This window comes from Musa acuminata, chromosome BXJ2-11 (assembly GCF_036884655.1).
Source record: "Musa acuminata AAA Group cultivar baxijiao chromosome BXJ2-11, Cavendish_Baxijiao_AAA, whole genome shotgun sequence".
Taxonomy (NCBI): Eukaryota; Viridiplantae; Streptophyta; class Magnoliopsida; order Zingiberales; family Musaceae; genus Musa; species Musa acuminata.
In genome coordinates this window covers 863,336-883,608 of record NC_088348.1, presented here as the reverse complement: position 1 = coordinate 883,608, position 20,273 = coordinate 863,336, and the positions used below count along the sequence as shown (strand labels likewise).

General features: G+C 37.3%; 3 protein-coding genes across 5 annotated transcripts; all 3 read right to left on the bottom strand.

Moving 5' to 3' along the window:
• Positions 1–826: 826 nt before the first annotated feature.
• On the bottom strand, positions 827–7,730 carry LOC135626344 (26S proteasome non-ATPase regulatory subunit 4 homolog). 2 transcript variants are annotated; one of them, XM_065131572.1, is made up of 11 exons: positions 7,605–7,730; positions 7,397–7,510; positions 6,972–7,077; positions 6,428–6,542; positions 6,135–6,344; positions 5,733–6,051; positions 4,567–4,699; positions 3,038–3,141; positions 2,888–2,956; positions 2,672–2,766; positions 827–1,112 (listed from the first exon to the last, which is right to left on the bottom strand). In XM_065131572.1, the coding sequence occupies exons 1-10, from the start codon at positions 7,614–7,616 to the stop codon at positions 2,716–2,718; spliced, it is 1,233 nt and encodes a 410-aa protein (XP_064987644.1). In that variant the 5' UTR covers positions 7,617–7,730; the 3' UTR covers positions 827–1,112; positions 2,672–2,715. The 2 variants fall into 2 exon arrangements, with proteins under 2 accessions (XP_064987644.1, XP_064987645.1); XM_065131573.1 differs by having other exon boundaries at positions 2,678–2,766.
• A 664-nt stretch (positions 7,731–8,394) lies between these two features.
• LOC135627149 (thiosulfate sulfurtransferase 18-like) lies at positions 8,395–9,924 on the bottom strand. Of its 2 annotated transcripts, none has more exons than XM_065133143.1 (6): positions 9,812–9,924; positions 9,645–9,722; positions 9,482–9,558; positions 9,284–9,354; positions 8,819–8,872; positions 8,395–8,632 (listed from the first exon to the last, which is right to left on the bottom strand). In XM_065133143.1, exons 1-6 carry the CDS (start codon positions 9,826–9,828, stop codon positions 8,558–8,560), a joined length of 372 nt encoding a protein of 123 aa, XP_064989215.1. In that variant the 5' UTR covers positions 9,829–9,924; the 3' UTR covers positions 8,395–8,557. The 2 variants fall into 2 exon arrangements, with proteins under 2 accessions (XP_064989215.1, XP_064989216.1); XM_065133144.1 differs by having other exon boundaries at positions 8,395–8,619; positions 9,812–9,921.
• Positions 9,925–11,549: 1,625 nt separating this feature from the next.
• LOC135627942 (serine carboxypeptidase-like 7) lies at positions 11,550–20,137 on the bottom strand. Its single transcript, XM_065134409.1, has 14 exons — positions 19,836–20,137; positions 19,167–19,312; positions 18,468–18,547; positions 18,259–18,381; positions 18,072–18,174; positions 13,869–13,906; positions 13,092–13,193; positions 12,878–12,958; positions 12,617–12,769; positions 12,448–12,519; positions 12,234–12,355; positions 12,053–12,166; positions 11,906–11,951; positions 11,550–11,819 (listed from the first exon to the last, which is right to left on the bottom strand). The coding sequence occupies exons 1-14, from the start codon at positions 20,009–20,011 to the stop codon at positions 11,736–11,738; spliced, it is 1,440 nt and encodes a 479-aa protein (XP_064990481.1). The 5' UTR covers positions 20,012–20,137; the 3' UTR covers positions 11,550–11,735.
• Between the last annotated feature and the right edge of the window lie 136 nt (positions 20,138–20,273).

Genomic DNA, 20,273 nt, shown 5'->3' with positions numbered 1-20,273 from the left:
GAATGAAATTTTCGAGATTGTAATAAATAGAGACATAAAATCGGCTCACACAGCCCCTCCACTCAAATTGTTAACTTTATCGTTAAATTTGAAAGGCATTGTTGTTGGCATGGTCTTCACTCATGACTCCGGTAGCCACCCCCCTCTTCACTATTTACGAGGCGTTATGACTATTCATTGCTTGAAGCTCTCCACAAGCAAGGAAGGACAAACGATAGGTGACAAAATAAAGACGATAGAGATGAACAGAAGAGAATGACATTTACGAGATTATAATAAATAGAGACATAAAATACGTAAACCGTAGGATTATTTTTAGAAAAATCACTCAAAAAATGATATATATATATATATATATATATAACCACATCAATTTCGAGGGTCTTCACATGTCTATGAAACTGACGTGGTCCAAGAGTCGCATCTCATAGGGGCCGGCCTGTTTGTTTCTTTGCTTGAAAGCGAAGTCGCATCTCAAGGAGGGCCCATGTCTCCGGTCCGATGACAGTAAGATCGTTCTTGGCACCAGGGTGGTGAGCACAAGAGGATAATGATCACGACGAAAACAATTTAACCCCCAAGTACTTACTGTCTGACTACATCGTGGTGGCATGAATGCTGTTTCCATTTTGCAATGATCAATACAGATTTGCACAAAGAAACTAGTCGACACCCCTTCTTCTTTTTTTCTTTCTTTCTTTTTTTTGTGATTACAGAGAACTGTGTTGATGGCTTGTACGGAGAGAATAATACAAGCAGCACATGCGCGCGTCCACTTTTTACATGGACATCCATCCTTCTCTTTCTTTCCTGCCGAAACGCAGCATTTATGTACATACCATAAACAGAATTATTATAAGAGAGTACAGTCGAGTTTTAATTGTAATGTTGAGAATTTGCAATCATATATAGTTTATAATCAGATCAGGGTCTCAACGTAGGCCTGACGTCTCCTCATAATGTTATCGTAGACCACAAGTAGGGTACAAGATCCATTCGACAATTCTCACCCCTCAACTTCCAACATGGGAAAGAGATGTTCCAATCTCCTCCGTGCTCCACAAGTGGTTGATGCAAAAAAAAGTGACCACCATCTTTGACTTGGGTGTGTCCTGCAATATGAGAATTCAAACACACACGTTAGCAGTTGAGTGAGTTTCAAATAATATCTTGGTTAAATGGAATGATCTTTGGGCATCATATTAATCATCCAGACAACTTAGGACCCAACCATTTATTTATCCAACAAAAGCTTTACGGTTCAGATTTAAAACAAACAAACAAATAAGCCATCAAGTCACGTAAGAACCACAGATCAGAAACAGCTTCGTGTTTCAGTTATAGATCTTACCCCATGATATTGTTGCATAAGCATACAATGCTTGTTCATCCACACGTCTGAAGTAACTTAATAATTGGAGTGTCAATCCAAGGATCCAATCACAAAACCGTTACAACTGATCCTCCCTACCTCACCGCTCAACCTTTGGGTTCCAAACACAACTATTTATTAACACACACACACAGGGCCTAATACCACTTCTTATGCTCAAGTAACACACCGCACCCGTTACATGGATACGATGCACCTAGCCACTTGGTTCAAAGTGCTTAACTACTACATCATTAGTCAATAGATGAATCAAGTCATATGCACTATCCAACTCTGCTTCGAGACTTGGGGATTGTTGGGCTGTCACAACCACATGCCAACCTATCTATCTAACACCATCTCTTTTCTCAGAGCCATTTACCATTATGCTCATAGATACTCACCGTGTCACTCAAAGCAACATCCTATCCTGTGGTGACATCATTAGACACAATGTTACCTTTAACCAACCATTTTCACTTCCTTAAGGTCACAAACAACACCACAGAATCCTCGACCCCAAACTTTGTCATGCCACTCCGCTCTAACCCTCAGATTTCTTGAAATGTCTAATAGCTCATAACAAATTCCTTGTGTTCTCAGCACATCTCAGACCCTATGTTCACAACACACCCTGGACAACTATTATAGTATAAAGATACACTGCATGTATAGAGCTATCTTCACTGATATTATGAAGTTGGGCGTGTGAAGACACATCACTGCTGGCACTAGTTCACCAGATCCAATCCCCGATAAGGAAAGAAACCCAGCCATAAACCTTAAGCATGATTGATGATCTTATCCATGTTCTATTTAATGCTCAATATTACTAAAAAAATTTGCTGCCACTCAACTTGATGACACCGGCACTAACCTTCAATCTGGAGAAGCATTCAAAACATGAACAATAAGTGAAAACATCTACCAATTTCTTAATCGCACTAATGATTGAATAATTTGAATGGAATGAATTATGACAATTTTAACATGTAGAAAACTTGTCCCTTTATTTCGGCCCTCTATCAATCCTCATTATGGGATCTCAATCGAAGAAACTTATCTGGAACAAAGTAATTTATATAACTGATGTATTAGCGATGAGAAAAATGATGCAGTTACTGTCATTGTAAATTCTCAGATGTTAGCATGTTCCAGAATCAACAAACTTCTCAAGCAATCAGAAGTGTGCAAATACGTTTTACTCATTGAAACTGAACATAGGCAGATTTTGTGTTTTGGGAGGAACCTCAAGAAAAGTCGCAAGTAGAAAGAAATTATGAAGTTTTTGGTTCGAACCTTTACCATAATCTACAAGCAGCCATAAGTAGCTTCAGAAACCATTAGTCATCATGATCCTCTTCTGGCTTATCTTCCTTTTGCTTTTGCTGAGGCTGGAAAATAAGCACATTCCAGAGCAATAGAATACAAATCAGTTCAACAGTTCCACTGAAGGAATAGTCAAACCAATATCAACCAAAAGCTGAAGTAGGAAGTAGGAACCTAAGAACAAACCTCTGACTCCCCTTGCAGAGATGCCAGCAAATCTTTCAGCGAGGGGTCATTAGGATCAACACCTGGGAGCTGTTGGAAAAAAGACAAGACAATAATATATCCTGAAAGGAAAAATAGGAAGCCAGTATTGAACTCATCAAGTGAATATACCGAATTTAGGATAGAAGAAACAAATGACTGGTCCTCCAACACCTTACTCATCTCAGATTGAGATGACATGTCTCTTGCACTGTCCTGAACAGACATTTGAAGGGCTGCATGGAGTTGGTTAAAGTTTCATAAGATCAGCAAGCCAAATACAAGAGAAATGCATGTAAAAGCAAACAAATCACATGAAGCTAGAAGTGAAACAACATCATACAATCGATCCAAATCCAACTGAATCACATGAAGGCAAATGCATCAGATTGAATTCTAAAAGATGCCATAAATTGCATCTATATCGTACAAAATCAAAATCAGATAGAAAATAATGAAAAAATTCTTCTGTCTTGTTTTCTTATTATCACGTCATTCTTAAATTTTCATTATCTTTTCCCCAGGGTGGTGTTATTTACTGATCATTTGACTCTTAGTTTGTCTAGTACAAATCACATGATCAATATGCAAGTCCAACATGTAAATCTTATCCAAATTCCATTTTCACCTCTTCAGTATTACTTTTAGAATAGAAACAAATACAGACCATAAGTATCAATTGGATTATACACATATTAAATAACATCTAATTCACACTCATCCTTTTCCAGGAAATTTCAGATATACAAATGATAAGCACTCCAAGAAATCATCTTCTTTTTCTGTATCTACATACAAACCAGACCAAGTGCGCATGCAACCATGTTCCTGTAGAAAAGTCCTGGCCAAAGATTTAATAATAATGTCTAGGGAAAAGCAGCAACAATTTATTCAGAAGCTAAGGAAACAATCCGACAGACAAGTAGATGACTACTTATTTCCAATGTTTGTAAATATTAGTGCCCCTCTATTTCTAGAACAGAGATGATGCTTCTGCTTTTGTCCTGAGCTTTTCCACTGGGTAAATGCCATTAACTTTTTGTCCGGCAGATATTAGTGATTTACTACAATAGTATGTTCATATGAAAGGGCTAATATTTATTTTCTGATAACCATAGTTAATATGGTAATAATTTATTATTCACTATTCTTTTATACAAATTTTTATATTTTATATTTCACTTCCTTAATTTTTCGTACAAGAACATAAATGTAATAAAAAAATTACATAAACTTTACTATATTTTTCTAATATTTTGATATTATATTTTTATTAATTTATTTTCTTGTCAGATCCTAATAATGTCAGTTTGATTCAACTGATCCCAACTATCCTCGTCATGTTACTCCAAGCTGATCCCAATCCCAATTGCAATCTTGCGTGCATATGGTGAATATTAGAGATTTGCACAAAAGCAGATGTTTCTTATAAGTGTGTACGTTCAAAGAGGATCTTGATAACTTGGAAAAGCAATGAATTAGCAGAATTACCCACAAGGAAGCTATCCTAGGGTAAGTTTAATGACAAAGGTACTTAGGTCATATTAGGTAATTGACAAAAGACAAGAAACAATAATAATCACCATGATGGAGACATGTAAACGAATCTGAAAATGGCACAATTGTTCATGCATAAATTTTACAAGGATTATGAAACTAACCATATGCTAACTCTTGATCATCTACAGTAGCATCTGACATATCTGTGTCAACCACAGGTGCAGTGCCAGACTTAGCAACATCCATGGACATTGCAAGAGCCTGCTCCAGCAGTGCAGCCTCATCATCTTGTGACTGTCTCGAACAAAAGAATTAGCTAATTTCTCAAGCGGAAAAAATCTATAACTAGCAACCATGCACTAAGAATTTTAAAAGAACATGCTTGAAAATATGATGCACATCCAAAGCACCTTGGCTCAGATTACTTTACACAATAGCACCTTAAAGCAAATTCCTCGCTTCTCTCTCATATTTGTGTTTAATGATAAACCAAGATTGGACATGCAATGTCTAGGTCATATTGCTCCAGAATTCAGCAGACATACACAAAGACAACAACAACGGGATTAGAACACAGTGGATAGAGGTGGCAACGCAGCACTTGACACGAGTCAAAACACATGCTAATCAGATAGGAAACCTTTTCCGTCTGTCAGAAACCTTTCAATTAAAACTTCAGCATTGAGTTAGTGAATGTTTTATCTCTCTATCATGCAGGTGAGAAGGGTGACCCTTAGTACAATGGTAAGCTTGTTCGATTGTGACCTAAGTGACCAGTGTTTGAATTACAAAAGTAGACTTTATTTATAGAGGTATGGCTATGTGACCCTCCCTGGACCAGCATTGGTGGGAGTCTCATGTATTGTTTTTGTGCATTTTTTTCATCACACGAGAGAATGCACAGTCTGCCAACCAACAAGATAAATACCAAAGCCAATTGTTTATGTGACCACAGTGCAATTTATGGAAAAATGGAATAAAAAGTTTAAAAGCTAAAGATACAGAATGATGTGTAAAAAAAATTGAAGTACCATGAAAACAGATATTAGCTTCGCAAAAGTTCACTCATTCATAAATAAAAATAAAGCTGTAATAAAAGAAAAACATTGCTAAATTCTTTTCCGGTAATTTACTTCAAAAATATTGAAGACTTCCAATAATAGCTGACAAAAGAATTACGTAGGGAGAAAATCAAACTATACAAAACACTAATGAAATGCATCATTCAAAAGCTTCAGCCCTTCAAATCAAGTAAAAGGCTTGTGTAGAAGCATCAGAATGTACCAGTAACTAAATAAAAGAAATGAAGTGTGTAAAGATATCATACCGTCAAATTATGTCCTTTATCATCAACCATAAGAGTTGAATTGCTAACTGGTTCAGCCATGGTATCATCATGGGAGCCTGAAGCTAGCTCCCTTACTTTTTCTTGTTCAGCAGCCTGCTCAGCTGCTCTTTTAGCAGCAGCTTCTTGTCTTACCCTTTCCTCTTCCATAGAAATTCTTAGTGCCAAGGCCAACTCAGGATCCACATTAGGATCAACACCAAAATCAAATCCTGATAGACCACCACCAGCAGCAGCCGCTACAGCAGCAGCAACAACAAAACCACTCCCCTCATCCCCATCACCTGTAACGATGGGTGTGCTGAAATCAAAATATAGACATAAGTTCAACAGAGTCATGAGGCTGATGGCAGTGGAAGGCCTCTAGCAAAGAACTCTAAGTACCTTATAAGCACATCAGAGAGAGCATTTTGTCCAGCCGGGACATGAACAATGTGACTGCTGTCATTATTATTTACAGCAGTAATAAGGGCCTCTAGCTTTTCAGGTTTTCCATCGTCAGATTCTCCAAAATTAACAACATCCAAAGCAACACTATTCTTTTTCAACTTTCTTCCAATTGCCTCCAAGGTCTTATTGTCATACTTAATTGGACTAATGCAAAAAAAAATTATGAAAACAAAACCTATAATTAGCGACAGTAAAAAAACAAAAGAATTAAAAAAAGTTGCCAACACCTTCCAGCAAAAACAATGATCCTCTGCTGCTGCCTCTTATTTTGGCGGTGCTTAAGAGCCAACTGAGCAACCTGGATGGCAGCAGTCAAGTTCGCCTCACCGCCAACAACCAACCCTACAAACAAAAAACAATTATTGGACCATTTCTTTTTTATCAACTAAATTTGAGAGTTAAGAATTCGCATCCTATGTTCCTCAGCAGGAATATCAAGCACCACCAATCCAAAGGAAAGAGTTAAAGAATATGACTTTGCCACCATACTGCAGTCATAGCTAGATACACATCTTATGCTAAAAACAAGGGGTCACTCATTAAGCAATTATTTCAAGTGTGATAGCAGTTTGCTAATATATACTAAACGAATTACAGAACCAAGTTTGAAGCAGGAAAACTAAAAATGAAACCACATTTTTCTCCTAGGACGATTCCGGTTCCTTTCGAGATGAACAACAAAGAATCAGGAAAGGAATCAAACGAGGTATTTTGCTAAAAAGAGGTATGTTGAACACAAGTGCATACAACAAAAAAGAAAAATAAGCTTACCATGTATACAGGATAAAATCTTTCCAAGATCACTTGTCGGTGTAACCAAAACACGGACACCATTGCCAGCCATTGTCAGGACGCCCACTGTGTTCTCTGGATTCGACTACAAAACGAAGTACCAAACTCCAGTCACCAATCAAAACAGCGAAAAGCGAAACAAAGTCAAGCGAAAGAAAATCAAGAACCCTATCGTTTAACAAAATACCTAAGGGAAATTGAAACAAAATCAAAACGAAACACAATCAAGAACCCAAATGGAAAATGAAACGAAGCCAAATAAAACAAAATCAAGAACCCTATGTATGACAACAATGGAAAGTGAAACAAAGCCAAACGTAACGAAATCAAGAACCCTAATTTCATAGGACCCTACGCCTAGGCGTCTCTTATAAAAAATAGAATTGAGGAGGAGGGGAGGGCACCTGAGTTTTAGCCCCGCAAATGAGATTGATGGCATCGGCTTGGGCTTGGAAGCGACTGGGCGCGTAGTCCCCGTTCCTCATCCACTCCGAGTTATCGATGCAGATCATGGTGGCCTGGGAAGAGCAAACCGCAAAACCATCATCGAGACCCGAAATCACCCAAAGATGTCATAGAGAGAAGTAGGAACGCCGAAAGGAGCAGGATTACCTCGAGAACCATGGTGACCAAGAAATCGACGAGTCCAACGAAGCGAGAGAGGGAAAGAGAGGGAAGAGATGGGCTCCCAATCGACACCGTTTCAGGTACTTATTATCGACGCTTGTAAATAACGACCGACATAATGATTTCGGTCAGTTGCATGGTTTGTCATGTTATATTCGAAAAAAGTGATACAAAAGACGCTGACCGTTATATATTCGACATAACACTGTTATATATGGAGAGTTTTTTGTCAAAGAAGCTTGTGAGATAAAGAAAATAATAAATTACAGCATATAATAAATGGAGGGCAATTTCCGAAAATAATTCATAGTATTGATTCAACTTCTTTGCTGAGTCTCAATGACAAAAGTAACTCTTCAACAATTTTTATCTTTTCCCCTTAAAAATTATATTTTTTTTATCTTCTTTTCAGATTTTTTTCATTCGACCATCTTTCGATTGTTAATACGAGATATAAGAACCGCTACTATAAGTAATACTTATATCTTTGATTATATCTTTGATCATGAAATATCGAATCACGTGAAAGTAGGGTACTCTAAATTCGGGAGTCAAAAAGTTTTTTCTTGATCGAAAAAAATGTATTTAATATGCGAATATAAGAAATAGTGAGAATTCTTGTTCTCTCTCAATTCGAGAATTTGAATTAATGTCATCTCATAAATCCCTCCTAAATATTTTGTTTCCACTAAAGATTGCTACTGATATTTGTTGTCTACTGTATAAAGTGCGTCATTTTCTAGTTACTGTATCTATCGTACTGTATATTATCTCTTGGAGAAATGGCATTTAATATAGAAATATAATAAGCATCTCCATCAGGTCTTTGGAGAAATGGCATCGTTTCAGGTAGTACAATCAATCACACTATTATTGCAACACCAACCACACAGCAAGACAAGACTCCATGGATTGTGAAATCACAATGTTATGCTTCTTCATTTGTGCTCTTCAGCCATGAAAGGTAGCCTCCTGCAAGATACTTGACGTTTCCAAAACCCTGCAAAATGAAACTAGTGGAGAATCTATTACACATCTGAAGCAATTTCACTGCGCCCCCATCTGGAAGAGCATAGAAAAGTTTGCAGCTAACTTTCAAGACTACATTCATCGTCAAAATGCAATATCTACTGCATTTGAGCAGACATAAATTGCCATATGTTTTGCATGAGACGTCAGAAAAGAATGTTTAGACTTACTGCATCGAGGAGATCTACGGTCGCTCGTTTTGCTCGCACTCCCGATCGACAACCCTTCACAAACGTCAAAGCCAGAGCAGATTCAGTGAGGCAGATTGTTCGCCATAAGATCAAAGTCAACGCAAAGTGATAATGTTGAATGCCTCATGCACACTTCAAGGCATCAAGTGGTGACATCAAATCTTCAAACATTTGTCATGTGTTTTTACTTTTGGTATGTGATTCGAAGCTCTTGTAATACATGTCTGAAAACAATCAGTCAATCTCATATCCAACCTTTTTCTCCTTGTTTATGAAACATGATCACGGTTCTTAAAAGTAATCCAAGTGGAACATTACGATATTTCAGTCTTTATTGTGGCGAATTCCGATTTGTTCGTAATAGCAATTAATTATCACTGGGTTAAAGGAGAACAAAGTCGCCTTATTGGACATCAATCAAGAAAATAGTTTCGAAGTGCTTACCACAATAAAAACCTCATCTTTTCCAAAGAGCGACGAGACTTGCTCGATGAACCGAGGGTTCTTCACCTTCTCTGACATCCAAAACAAGCCACGGTAAGATGAAGACGATATCAGTTTGATAGCAATAAGCAAAACTCATGCATTCAGTTCTAATGGGATTCCAGAAAGGAAGAGATGCATCAAAAGACGGTGAGTAACCTTGAGGAGTAACAGATGAGTAGTAGGGAATATTCAAAGCACCCTCTGCATGTCCTTTCTCGAAGTCCTCCTCCAGCCTTCAACAGTTGCCAATCAATCAGCATACTCAGCAGTCTCTTCATCAACCACATCTCAACTACAGGAAGAAGAATACATCGCTCACCTTACATCCAAGTAGCGATTTCCTGAAGCCACAAGACCACGAGCTTCATGGCCATCTACTGTTACAATGTCGACCGCACTGCCAAAAGAGAGATGGAGGGTAAAAGAGAAAGGACAAAGACTATAAAATCATCAAACAAACTTGAATGCTCTACATCTTCACTGTACCTCTTTTGGCCTTCCATGATGAGATCTTTCCCTGTTCTATGCAAGGAGGAATGGAGGAGGATTGGACGCCCGTACGAAGCAATGTAAGTTGAGCATGATAAAGTCAACGGCGTTTGCTAATTTCTTTATTCATGAGATACCAAGCACCGATGTCATTGGACACCTTACAAGTATCTGAGCCCTTGATCTAGTCGTACTGCCACCACCATGAACCACAATAGTAATATGATAATGAAACGTACTGATGGTGGGAAAGGTATGGTTTAATGCTGCATATGCTTTGTACTGGCGATGTAGAGTTTTCTTTTGGGATATGGCTTGCAAATAAGGCCTCAGGGATTCTGACTTTTAGTAAATTATAGGGGATAATTTATTTTGCTAAATCTAAATTATTCGAAATTGAATATTATAATCCGATCACTTTAACCTCAAACCTGATCGAATTTTAATTTAAAAGATCAACTCGATTAGAAGCTATCAGATCAACATTGAGGAAGGTCAAGTAGCAGATGACAGACCAGAGATGACCCCTACATGGCTGCTAAAGAAGCTTAGAATGGGATGCAACTTCCCCCATGGAAGATATTGAACCATGTTTGCCTATAAGATCCTTCCATGTCTGTCTTATTTCTTGCTCGAATATATTTTTTAGTATCTGTTCCACTTTCTTGGTATGATGATGAATAATTATAATCACGTATAATATATCATTATTAAATTTTGAAGATAAATTTCATAAAAAAATTTTTACTACTATTTGATCTTTTAGGTTTTTACAATAAGATTTTGTTTGGTTTATAATAAAAAAGGCTTTTGAGAAAAAAATCAATGCCAGATTCAAAATTTTTTATTATAGAAGTTTCGAATTCATGTTGAAAATATTAAAATTTTTAGCTTGTTTGTATCTCCAAATATACTTTTAATTTTTTTAGATTTTACATCTTTCTATATATTCTCATTTATTTGATTTTTTATAGTCAGTAATATTGAAATCTTAAAATCATACTTAACAAAATTATTTTCTATCAAATTTCAAGATCTTTATGATAGAGTACTCATTATAATTTTCATGCATATGAAGAAATTGATTAGAAATACTTACTCCAATATTTATCATCTTTTTTTTTCACCTTTTGGATTTATTGATCTTCTTTTCCTTTTTAATCAATGTATTCTTGTTGATCTTCTTTATCATCTTTTTAATCAAAATATTTATTTATATTGATTAAAAGATATAGTATAAGATTTTTTAAATAATAATAAAAATCAATCATAACCTAATAATATTTTGATCATTATCTTTTATCTCATCTGATTCTAACTATTTCAATTAATCTCATGTGGAAGGTTCTGAAGAGTCAACCGAGGGAGGTGGCCAAGGGCTGGCTCTATGTTGGCGGAGGGGCCGCCGCAGCCCAAAGCCGGGAGCAGCGAGGCTCTTGTTGAGCCGCAGCTCTCGCCTACGAAAACGAACATGTTACCATGAATCGACTTTTGTCTTCGTTTACGACTGGAGTCTTTCTGCAACAGATAAAATGGAGTATGTTGATAATTAATTAGTCTTAACATGCAGCAGCAGTACAGTAACAGTAACATTAACAGGACAAGATTTATGAGGAAGTCGGGTGTCTCCTCTCCACCAATATATTTGATGACCAACTGGAGATGGACACAGGAGGATTTCCTAGCAGTGGCAAAGAACTTTCAATGTTCTAATGACTTCATGGTGCAATTCTCCTCCACCACCAATGTTCAGTCCTCATATTTGAAGTTACCACTGTCGTAAACATGCATAAGAAGGATTCGGAAGAGGTAAAATACTTTGGCAATCAACCATGATATGTATCACCTCCTTAAACCCTTCGTTACAAGTAAAAGTCGGATCACGTTGTGGTTACAATTTGGATACACATGTAAGTGTTCGTCACAGTGGAGCACCCGAAAGCCAGCGTTGTACCATCGCAAAGCATTCCTTGGGCTGGTACTCTGGAGCCGTATGACCACCACCCTAGCGAAAAAGATGACTAAGTGAGCACCGTGGATCGTAATACCATCGACAAGTTTGATTCTTCGAATGAAAACATAAGCACTTACTTTGACGGTTGCAAACGTGAGATTATTGGAATACGACCTTGTGAATCTGGGAAGACCGGCGTCGAGGAACAGATGATGTTAATCAGTACAGTGAAGGTGTTGATGGAATGGAAACAACACTACAATACTCGGAGAAGGAAAGCAAACCCTGCAACTTGGCCTTCCACCGACCATGGCCGCCAGTCATCCACAATGGAGAAGTTGAGAGACCTTATCCACGCTTGTGTCCCCAAAAATGGCACAGTCAAGTCATGGTCACCACTGCATGTAAGCTAAAAATAAGTAAATGGCTTACACAGGATGATACGTACATCAGTAAGAACTCTACCTGTATACTAGAGCACGGTAACCTCGGCTGGTCAGAGACAAATGATACTTTATAGAACTTAGGACATCATATGTATAATTGTTTAAGCCGATGTCGCACCTCAACCAAATCTGTACTGAACCCTGTTTGGCAAAACAATCAAACATTCATATGCATAAGCCATTAGTGCACAAAGTTACTTGACCTGAAAGGAGAGTTTGTATCGGACACATACCTCCCTGATGCCGAGAGCCTGTCGAACAGTATCATTGTTTGCCCAGGCGTGGGAAAGTAAATACCAATAATTCTGGCATTTGAGTGAAAATTGTGTTTACACATCCACGAATGGAAACACACAGTTGCATGAAATTTTGCAGGGCTTGGCAAAGATGGATGGATTTTACCCGACACAAAGGATCATTAGTGTTCGACGTAGGGAGCTCGGAAAGTGCTTCGAGTAACCTCCTCCGGTCGGCAGTGATTATGTTGGGCTTCGGGCTTTCAGGGAAGCTGCACTGAGGCTCCAGAATCTGGGCAGCGTTAATCCCACTGAGATCCTGCATGTTCATAATGTTCTCTGTTTACTGGATCAAAAAGAACAAAAAGTATTCTCCATCTAGAGATTTTAACCAAAAAATTTGCTGAAAGAAATGCAGCATCCTCACCTGTTTTACTGAATCCACCCACCTTGCACACTCTGCATTGCTAGGATTCTGATATCTCCCTCCACAACTATTCTTGGTTGACTGAGAAAGAAAACACAGAATTAAGTTATATTTCTGAAATGCATTAGCTTTTCTTTGAAGGAAACATACGATCCATTAATAATACACACTGATAAGGAGTGGCAATGAAAATTTGAAGTCAAAGGTCTCTCACCTCATAAAGTTCGTCAGATATGAAGCCAAACCCATGAGCATAAGCGACTATTGCATCGCCATCATAGTTAGCGTCCGTACAAGGGTTGCCAACGAGGTATCCCTGAAACCATAAGCACTTTGTAATATTAAGGTGGAATATAGTAAATAACATGACATAGCAAATAATAATAATAATAATAATAATAATAATAATAATAATAATAATAATAATAATAATACAGGCTTTTTATTATGCCAAGGATAGCAAAATTCTATGATAATACAAATTTGGTTTTTGCATAAACTAACAAAGGAAGAATGCAGGATCTTTGGTGGCATGAAAAAACACTGACAATTATTCAAATACTTCCAAATGTTTGTAGAACATATAACCATATATATATATATATATAAATATAATTTATGGATACTATTTCATAATAATTAAAGGCCATATTTTCTTTGCATCAACAAGGCAAAGTTCAACAGATGATGCCCCTGCACTTGAAAGTCCAGGAAGGATCAATTAAAAACAAAAAAAAAAAACATAAAGTGTTATTTAACATGTCTTACGAAAATTATATGAAGGAAATATATTATAGATTCAGCAAAGCATGGAAACATAATTAAGATATTGTCATGATGAGTATTCACCTAGAATTACAAAGAATAACATCTTCATCTGAATTACAAAGAATAAGAACTAGTAATGTTGCATGTAAGAACAAAAAATAAAATTCAATAGTGTGTTAAATGGTAATACTCAATAACAAACTAGCCAGCAAGCATTGCAGACCTTGAGGTTTAAGTGCACCCCATATCCAGCTTCATTTCCTGAAACATGGGAAGAATGTTAAGAGGCATCTCGAGGCAAGAACTTTACTTTGACATGGAAATGCTTGAGCTCATGTTTAACCATCCCGGAAGCTCTATCTTCTTCATGGCTTCAGAAGCTTCATTTATATTTGAAGCATCCATGAAAAAATTGTGTTCCCCTATTTCTCTTGGCCCAGAAACAAGACAATCTCTGATGTGCATATATGTATATATTTTTGTATGTGATCCTCCGCGGTGATGTTCTTTAGTTGCAAATCAAGCTTCCTATGCGGAAGCTTACCATACACCAAACACTTTTTAACTCTATTGACACTTCAACGGAGACATGGTTAATTGTTATTATGACTTTACATTTAGTGAAAATTGTTAGAGCTAGTCTCAGAAAATTTACCAAAGGATAATTTTACAACCCGACAAAGATAATAAAGCGGAAAGAATAAAAGCGACAAGAACATCATATTTATATGGTTCAGTCAATTAACCTTGACCTACATCCACGACGAAAGAGGAGCAAATCACTACTATAAAAGAGACTATTACAAATGCCTTAGGAAGATGCTGCTAGGCCATAAAACACCCGAAAATACTAAATAAGAAAAATCTCAACTATAAGTCCAAACTATTTAACTTAAACTCAAAACAAACACTTATGTTTTTCTTATGGTGCCACTTGTGGTGCTTTTGACTTCAAAGCCTAGACCCTTATTTATAGTTTAAACAGGAGATACCAAACTTGATTTTCTTGATGTGGGACTATTAGACTTGCCAAACTAACAAATCTCCACATTGGTATGTCCCAACAAAACTTTCTCCACCTTCTTTATAAAAGCCCCAACGGGCAATCACCAACAATGAACACCAACTAAGTCCAAGCACTGCTTGAACTTGTAAACTGGAAGAGGCTTCGTAAGCATATCAGCTGGATTGTCCTTCGTATGAATTTTCTGAGCAAGAACCTTTCTCTCAACAATGATATCTCATTTGCATCCAACAATTTTCTTACCCGAAGGCGGCTTCACAAGATCTCAAGTTCTATTCCGATGGAGAGATTCAATTTCTTCATTCATCGCAATCAACCACTTAGCGGAATTATCACAAAAAACTGCATCTGAGTAGGAAGTAGGCTCATCAACTTCACTTACTTCTTCTGCAATAGACAAAGCATATGTAACCAAATTTGCATATCTTTGTGGTGGTCGAATATCTCTCCGTGGTCTATCCTTGGCTATGGAATATTGCTCTTCCTCTGGATTATCCGCATCAGTAGACTCGGGACCATCTACTGGCATTCTTTGAGTAGAAGAGTTCGACTGAAAAGAATCAGACCTACCAATCTCAAGCTCCACCCGCTTCTGTGCACTATTATTTGTACAACTAGTAGATTCCTCTTTAGAAGATAACATAGATAATTCATCAAAAGTAACATCTCTACTGATTACAAATTTTGGGGATTTGGGATCAGAACACCATAATCTGTATCCTTTCACCCCAGAAGCATACCCAAGGAAAATGCATTTTTTAGCTTGAGGCTCTAAATTTCCTTCATTTATATGCATGTATGCTGGACACCCAAAAATTTTTAAATCAGAGTAATCAGCAAGAGTACCTGACCAAACTTCCTCTGGAGTTTTAAAGTTAAGTGCTGCAGAAGGAGCACGGTTGACAACGTAACAGGCCATATTAATCGCCTCTGCATAAAAGTCCTTTGTCAACCCTGCATTTGAGATTATACACCTTGCTCTCTCCAAAAGTGTTATGTTCATACGTTCGGCCACACCATTTTGTTGAGGCGTCATCTTAATAGTGCGATGCCGAACGATTCTTTCATTTTTGCAGAATTCATCAAAGTCACCTTCACAAAATTCCATGCAATTATCTGTTCGAAGCCACTTAATCTGTTTACCTATTTGTTTCTCAATCAAGGCCTTCCATTGTTTAAATATTAGAAAAACATCATTTTTATGCTTCAAAAAATAAACCCAAACTTTCCTGGAATAATCATCAATGAAAGTCAACATATACCTGGCACCACCCTTAGACTGAACATGAGCTGGACCCCAAAGGTCTGAATGAATATAGTCAAGAGTACCTTTTGTTTTGTGAACTGTCGGAGAATTGAAGCTGACTCTTTTCTGCTTCCAAAAAATGCAGTGTTTACAAAAATCCAATGGCCCAGTACTCTGTTCGCAAAGTAGACCCCTTTTGCTCAATATACTCAAACATTTTTCGCTCATATGACCCAAACACATATGCCATAATTTGGTGATGTCAGAATTAGACAATGATGATGACGAGACTGCAACTGAGCTTGTGATAGTAGTTCCCTGCATAATATATAAGCTACCAGACCTACAAGCTTTCGTAACAACAAGAGCATTTCTAGAAACTTTCATAACTCCACTTTCAACTGTGTATTTACACCCAATGGCCTTTAGGGTGCCTAAAGAGATGAGATTTTTTTTAAAATCAGGAACATGTCTAACATTAGTGAGCGTCCTTACAATACCATCATGCATTTTAATTCGGATTGTTCCTCTACCAATAACATCACATGCTGCATTATTACCCATCAAAATAATTCCACTATTAAAAGATTCATATGTAGAAAACAAATCTCTACTATGACACATGTGATAAGAACAACCAGAATCTAAAATCCATTCATTTTTAGACCTCGTCCTATCATCAATAGTAAAGAAAATATTTCCAACATTCTCAACAGTTGCTACGCTAGCTTTAGCGGATTCAATAGTTTTCTCAACAAAATTTTTCTTTTGCTTTAATTTATTTTTCAATTTAAAGCAATCAGATTTAATATGCCCTATTTTATGATAATATATGCACTCCAAATTTCAATGTCTGGATTTAGATCTAGATTTAGATCTACTACTATCAAATTCACTTTTATCTGTTCTCCCCCTAACAACCAGACCTTCAGCCTGATTCTTTCTACTTTCCCTAGTGATATCTCTGTCTATCTGCTCCTTAGATTTTAGTGCAGATTTAATTTCCTAATACGAAATTATTTCTTTTCCATAAATCATAGTATCATGGAAATGCTTAAAAGATTGGGGAAGAGAACACAAAAGTAATAGGGCTTTATCCTCATCATCAATTTTTGCATCTATATTCTCCAAATCCATAACCAAGAAATCAAACTTATCAAGATGTGAGAGTATAGATGTACCTTCAGTCATCCGAAGCATATACAAACTCTACTTTAAGTAGAGACGATTCTCTACTGTCCTCTTCATATACAAGGCTTTAAGCTTGTCCCACATGCTCTTAGCCGTAGTCTCCGTAGCTACCACCCGTAAAACCTAGAGATTTAAAATAATACTGGATCGGGCCTTCTTATCCATACACGTAATTTCTTCCTTTGATGTACCATCTGGAATGTTCTCAGCTCCTTGTAATGCCAAATCAACTCCGTCTTGAACCAGAATAACCTCCATCTTAAGTTGCAACATGTCGAAGTTGACATTTATGTCGAATTTCTCGAGATCGAATTTCTCGAGAACAATCTTTGTTATTGTCATCATTGCCCAAAGATCTCGAAACCAGGCTCTGATACCAGTTTGTTAGAGCTAGCCCTAGAAAATTTACCAAAGGGTAATTTTGGCAACCCGACAAAGACAATAAAGCGGAAAGAATAAAAGCGACAAGAACACCATATTTACATGGTTCGATCAATTAACCTTGACCTACATCCACGGACGAAAGACTACTATAAAAGAGATTATTACAAATGCCTTAGGAAGATGTTCCTAGACCATAAAACACCCGAAAATACTAAACAAGAAAAACCTCAACTATAAACCCAAACCATTTAACTGAGTATGAACTTAAACCCAAAGCAAACACTTAGGTTTTTCTTATGATGCCACTTGTGGTGCTTTTTACTTCAAAGTCTAGACCCTTATTTATAGTTTAAACAAGAGATACCAAACTTCCTAACGTCGGACTATGTGACTTGCCAAACTAACAAAAAATCTTCTACATTTTTCAACCATTTCAAAATGAATTATCGTGACACCTGAAGTCATAATCAGTCATCTCATTTTCTCTTGGTGAAAGCATAAACATATGGAACACCAGACTAGCTAATAGGATGAAGTAATCTGCAAATAAACGTAGATTATTCTGAACCAAAATATATTACCATCTGCGATGTACTGGGCAACAACCGGCACAGTGAAACCAGAATACGAATCTCCAGCGATGTAAAGAGGATTTGCAATGAACGATGGGTGATCAACGTACCACTGCAAAAAGTTTTAGTTGACCATATTTTCTTTTAGTTGCTGATTATAGTGCAGAAAAATGTTCCAAATAAAATATATATATACCTTTCTAAGAAATGTATGGACATCTACAGATGATTTTATGTCACTAGTTTTGAGAGCTTGCTTGCAGGTTGTATAAGAGAACCCAGTGCCCACTGGGGAATCAAGAAATATGATGCTAGACACCTGAAGACCCATCCGAACTCACTCAGAGCAAGACAACAAAACAAAACAAAACAAAACATTTTAGTGTATTAGTGGAAAATTGAAACCTTTGTCCAGCTAGTTGGCTTGTACAACAAAGAGGGAAGAAGGCCTTCGGTGTAGCTGTCTACATCAAATTCTAGAGGACCTGCATGTAACAAAAGGTCAATGCCGAGGCTGTTCTTTGTCAGAAATCAACAAACGCTCTGAAGATGTTTTCCGATTGTACGTTGTGTGAAATTGATCTGAGACTGTAGCTCGTGTACACGATGCAGTATCTATCTATTATACATGAAAATTAGATGACCCAATATGAGACCGTTGAGAATAAGAATGAAATAAAAAAAAATATTTGTATTTGATATGATACTCTCTATTTATATAGATAAGGAGAGGATTTTTCTCAACAGAACAGAAATCTCGAAAGCATCAATTATCTTATCCGAAAAAGTAACAAACATATGTTACATCTATAGAAACAACTTGTACGTAATGTCAAGATACTAATACTGCTAACACACACTGTTAACATATCACACATATAACAGCGTGTGAAATGTAGTGTATATTGACTATTCTAACTTTGCCTTATTTTATCTTAATTATTTTATCTTTACCCAAAATGTAATGCTGCCATCCCAATGATCATTTTGCCTCCAAAACCCTTCCCACATCATTCACAATGACAATGAAGATTCAAGTATTTAAAACCAGCGTTGAATTATATAGCAAAAACCATCTAAATAAATTGGTCTAAGAAAAATTACCTATCTCGTAAATTAATCCAGAGAGACCTGAACACCCCGGGCCTCCAGTTAGCCACAATAGTAGAGGATCATCCTTAGGCTCCCTCTCTGACTTTATGAAGTAGTAGAAAAGCTGCACATCATTGGCTTCATCCACATTCACGTAGCTGAGAAGCATCAATCAAGTGGAAGAAAAGAAAAAAGTAAAGATAACATGGTTTTCATTTTTTTTATAGGTTAATATTTCTTCATCATGAATATGCTTGATTAGTTGCCCATCATTCTGGGAATGATAACTAGAGTATTCATTTTTACTCTAGTTAGATTCGTGTCGGCGTGAAGTGCTGTGGACAGTAGGAGTAATTTGGACCCGCCACTGTTAGCTTACAGTGCTTCTCTCGCTGTTTGTGCCATCTAGTTGCACTTAGCAAGTGGTCGGGATCATCTCTCATTCTCCAACCTCGCTTATGGACTATCATCTTTTCCCTCTTGTTCGCTTCTTCGATTCCATGTTGTCATTCAACAGCAAAAAGAAACGAAGGTTTAACTTCTAACTCTTCTTGGCTGACAATTAATGAGTTCAAGAACCAGCTACCTAATATGAGTATGTGTATGAAATGTTCAAGGACCTTGTTGATGAGCACGTGAGCAGTTCACACAAATCCAATCAAGGGAGAAAGACGAACTCACCCGGTTTCCAGATAGAACGGCAGGGGCCCATCAAATCCAGGAAGATGGGTAATTACGTCGAGAGATGAAACAAGAGGCCACGGCGACAGGAATAACAGCAGCAGGAAAAGATGAGAAACGCTCCACACAACCTCTTTCGCTCCCTTGTTGATAGTTTCTGTAGCTGCTGCTGCCATGCTTCCTCCCTCGCAAATTCTTGAGAGAGAGTCTCCTCCTATCTCGCAAACTGTCGAAGGGTTGGAACGAGAAGCACAAGTCAGGATGGAGATAGTAGCATGTTTTGTGGTGGGGAGGCGACTACGGAACACACAGTGGATAACATGTAGGGTTAGAACGAGAGCAAGCCAGGTGTGGCACAGGTTGACAATCTTACCAAAGGATCTCAAAGATGATGGAAGACGACAGAGAAGAGTAATGGAATCGTTTTGTCTTTTTGCA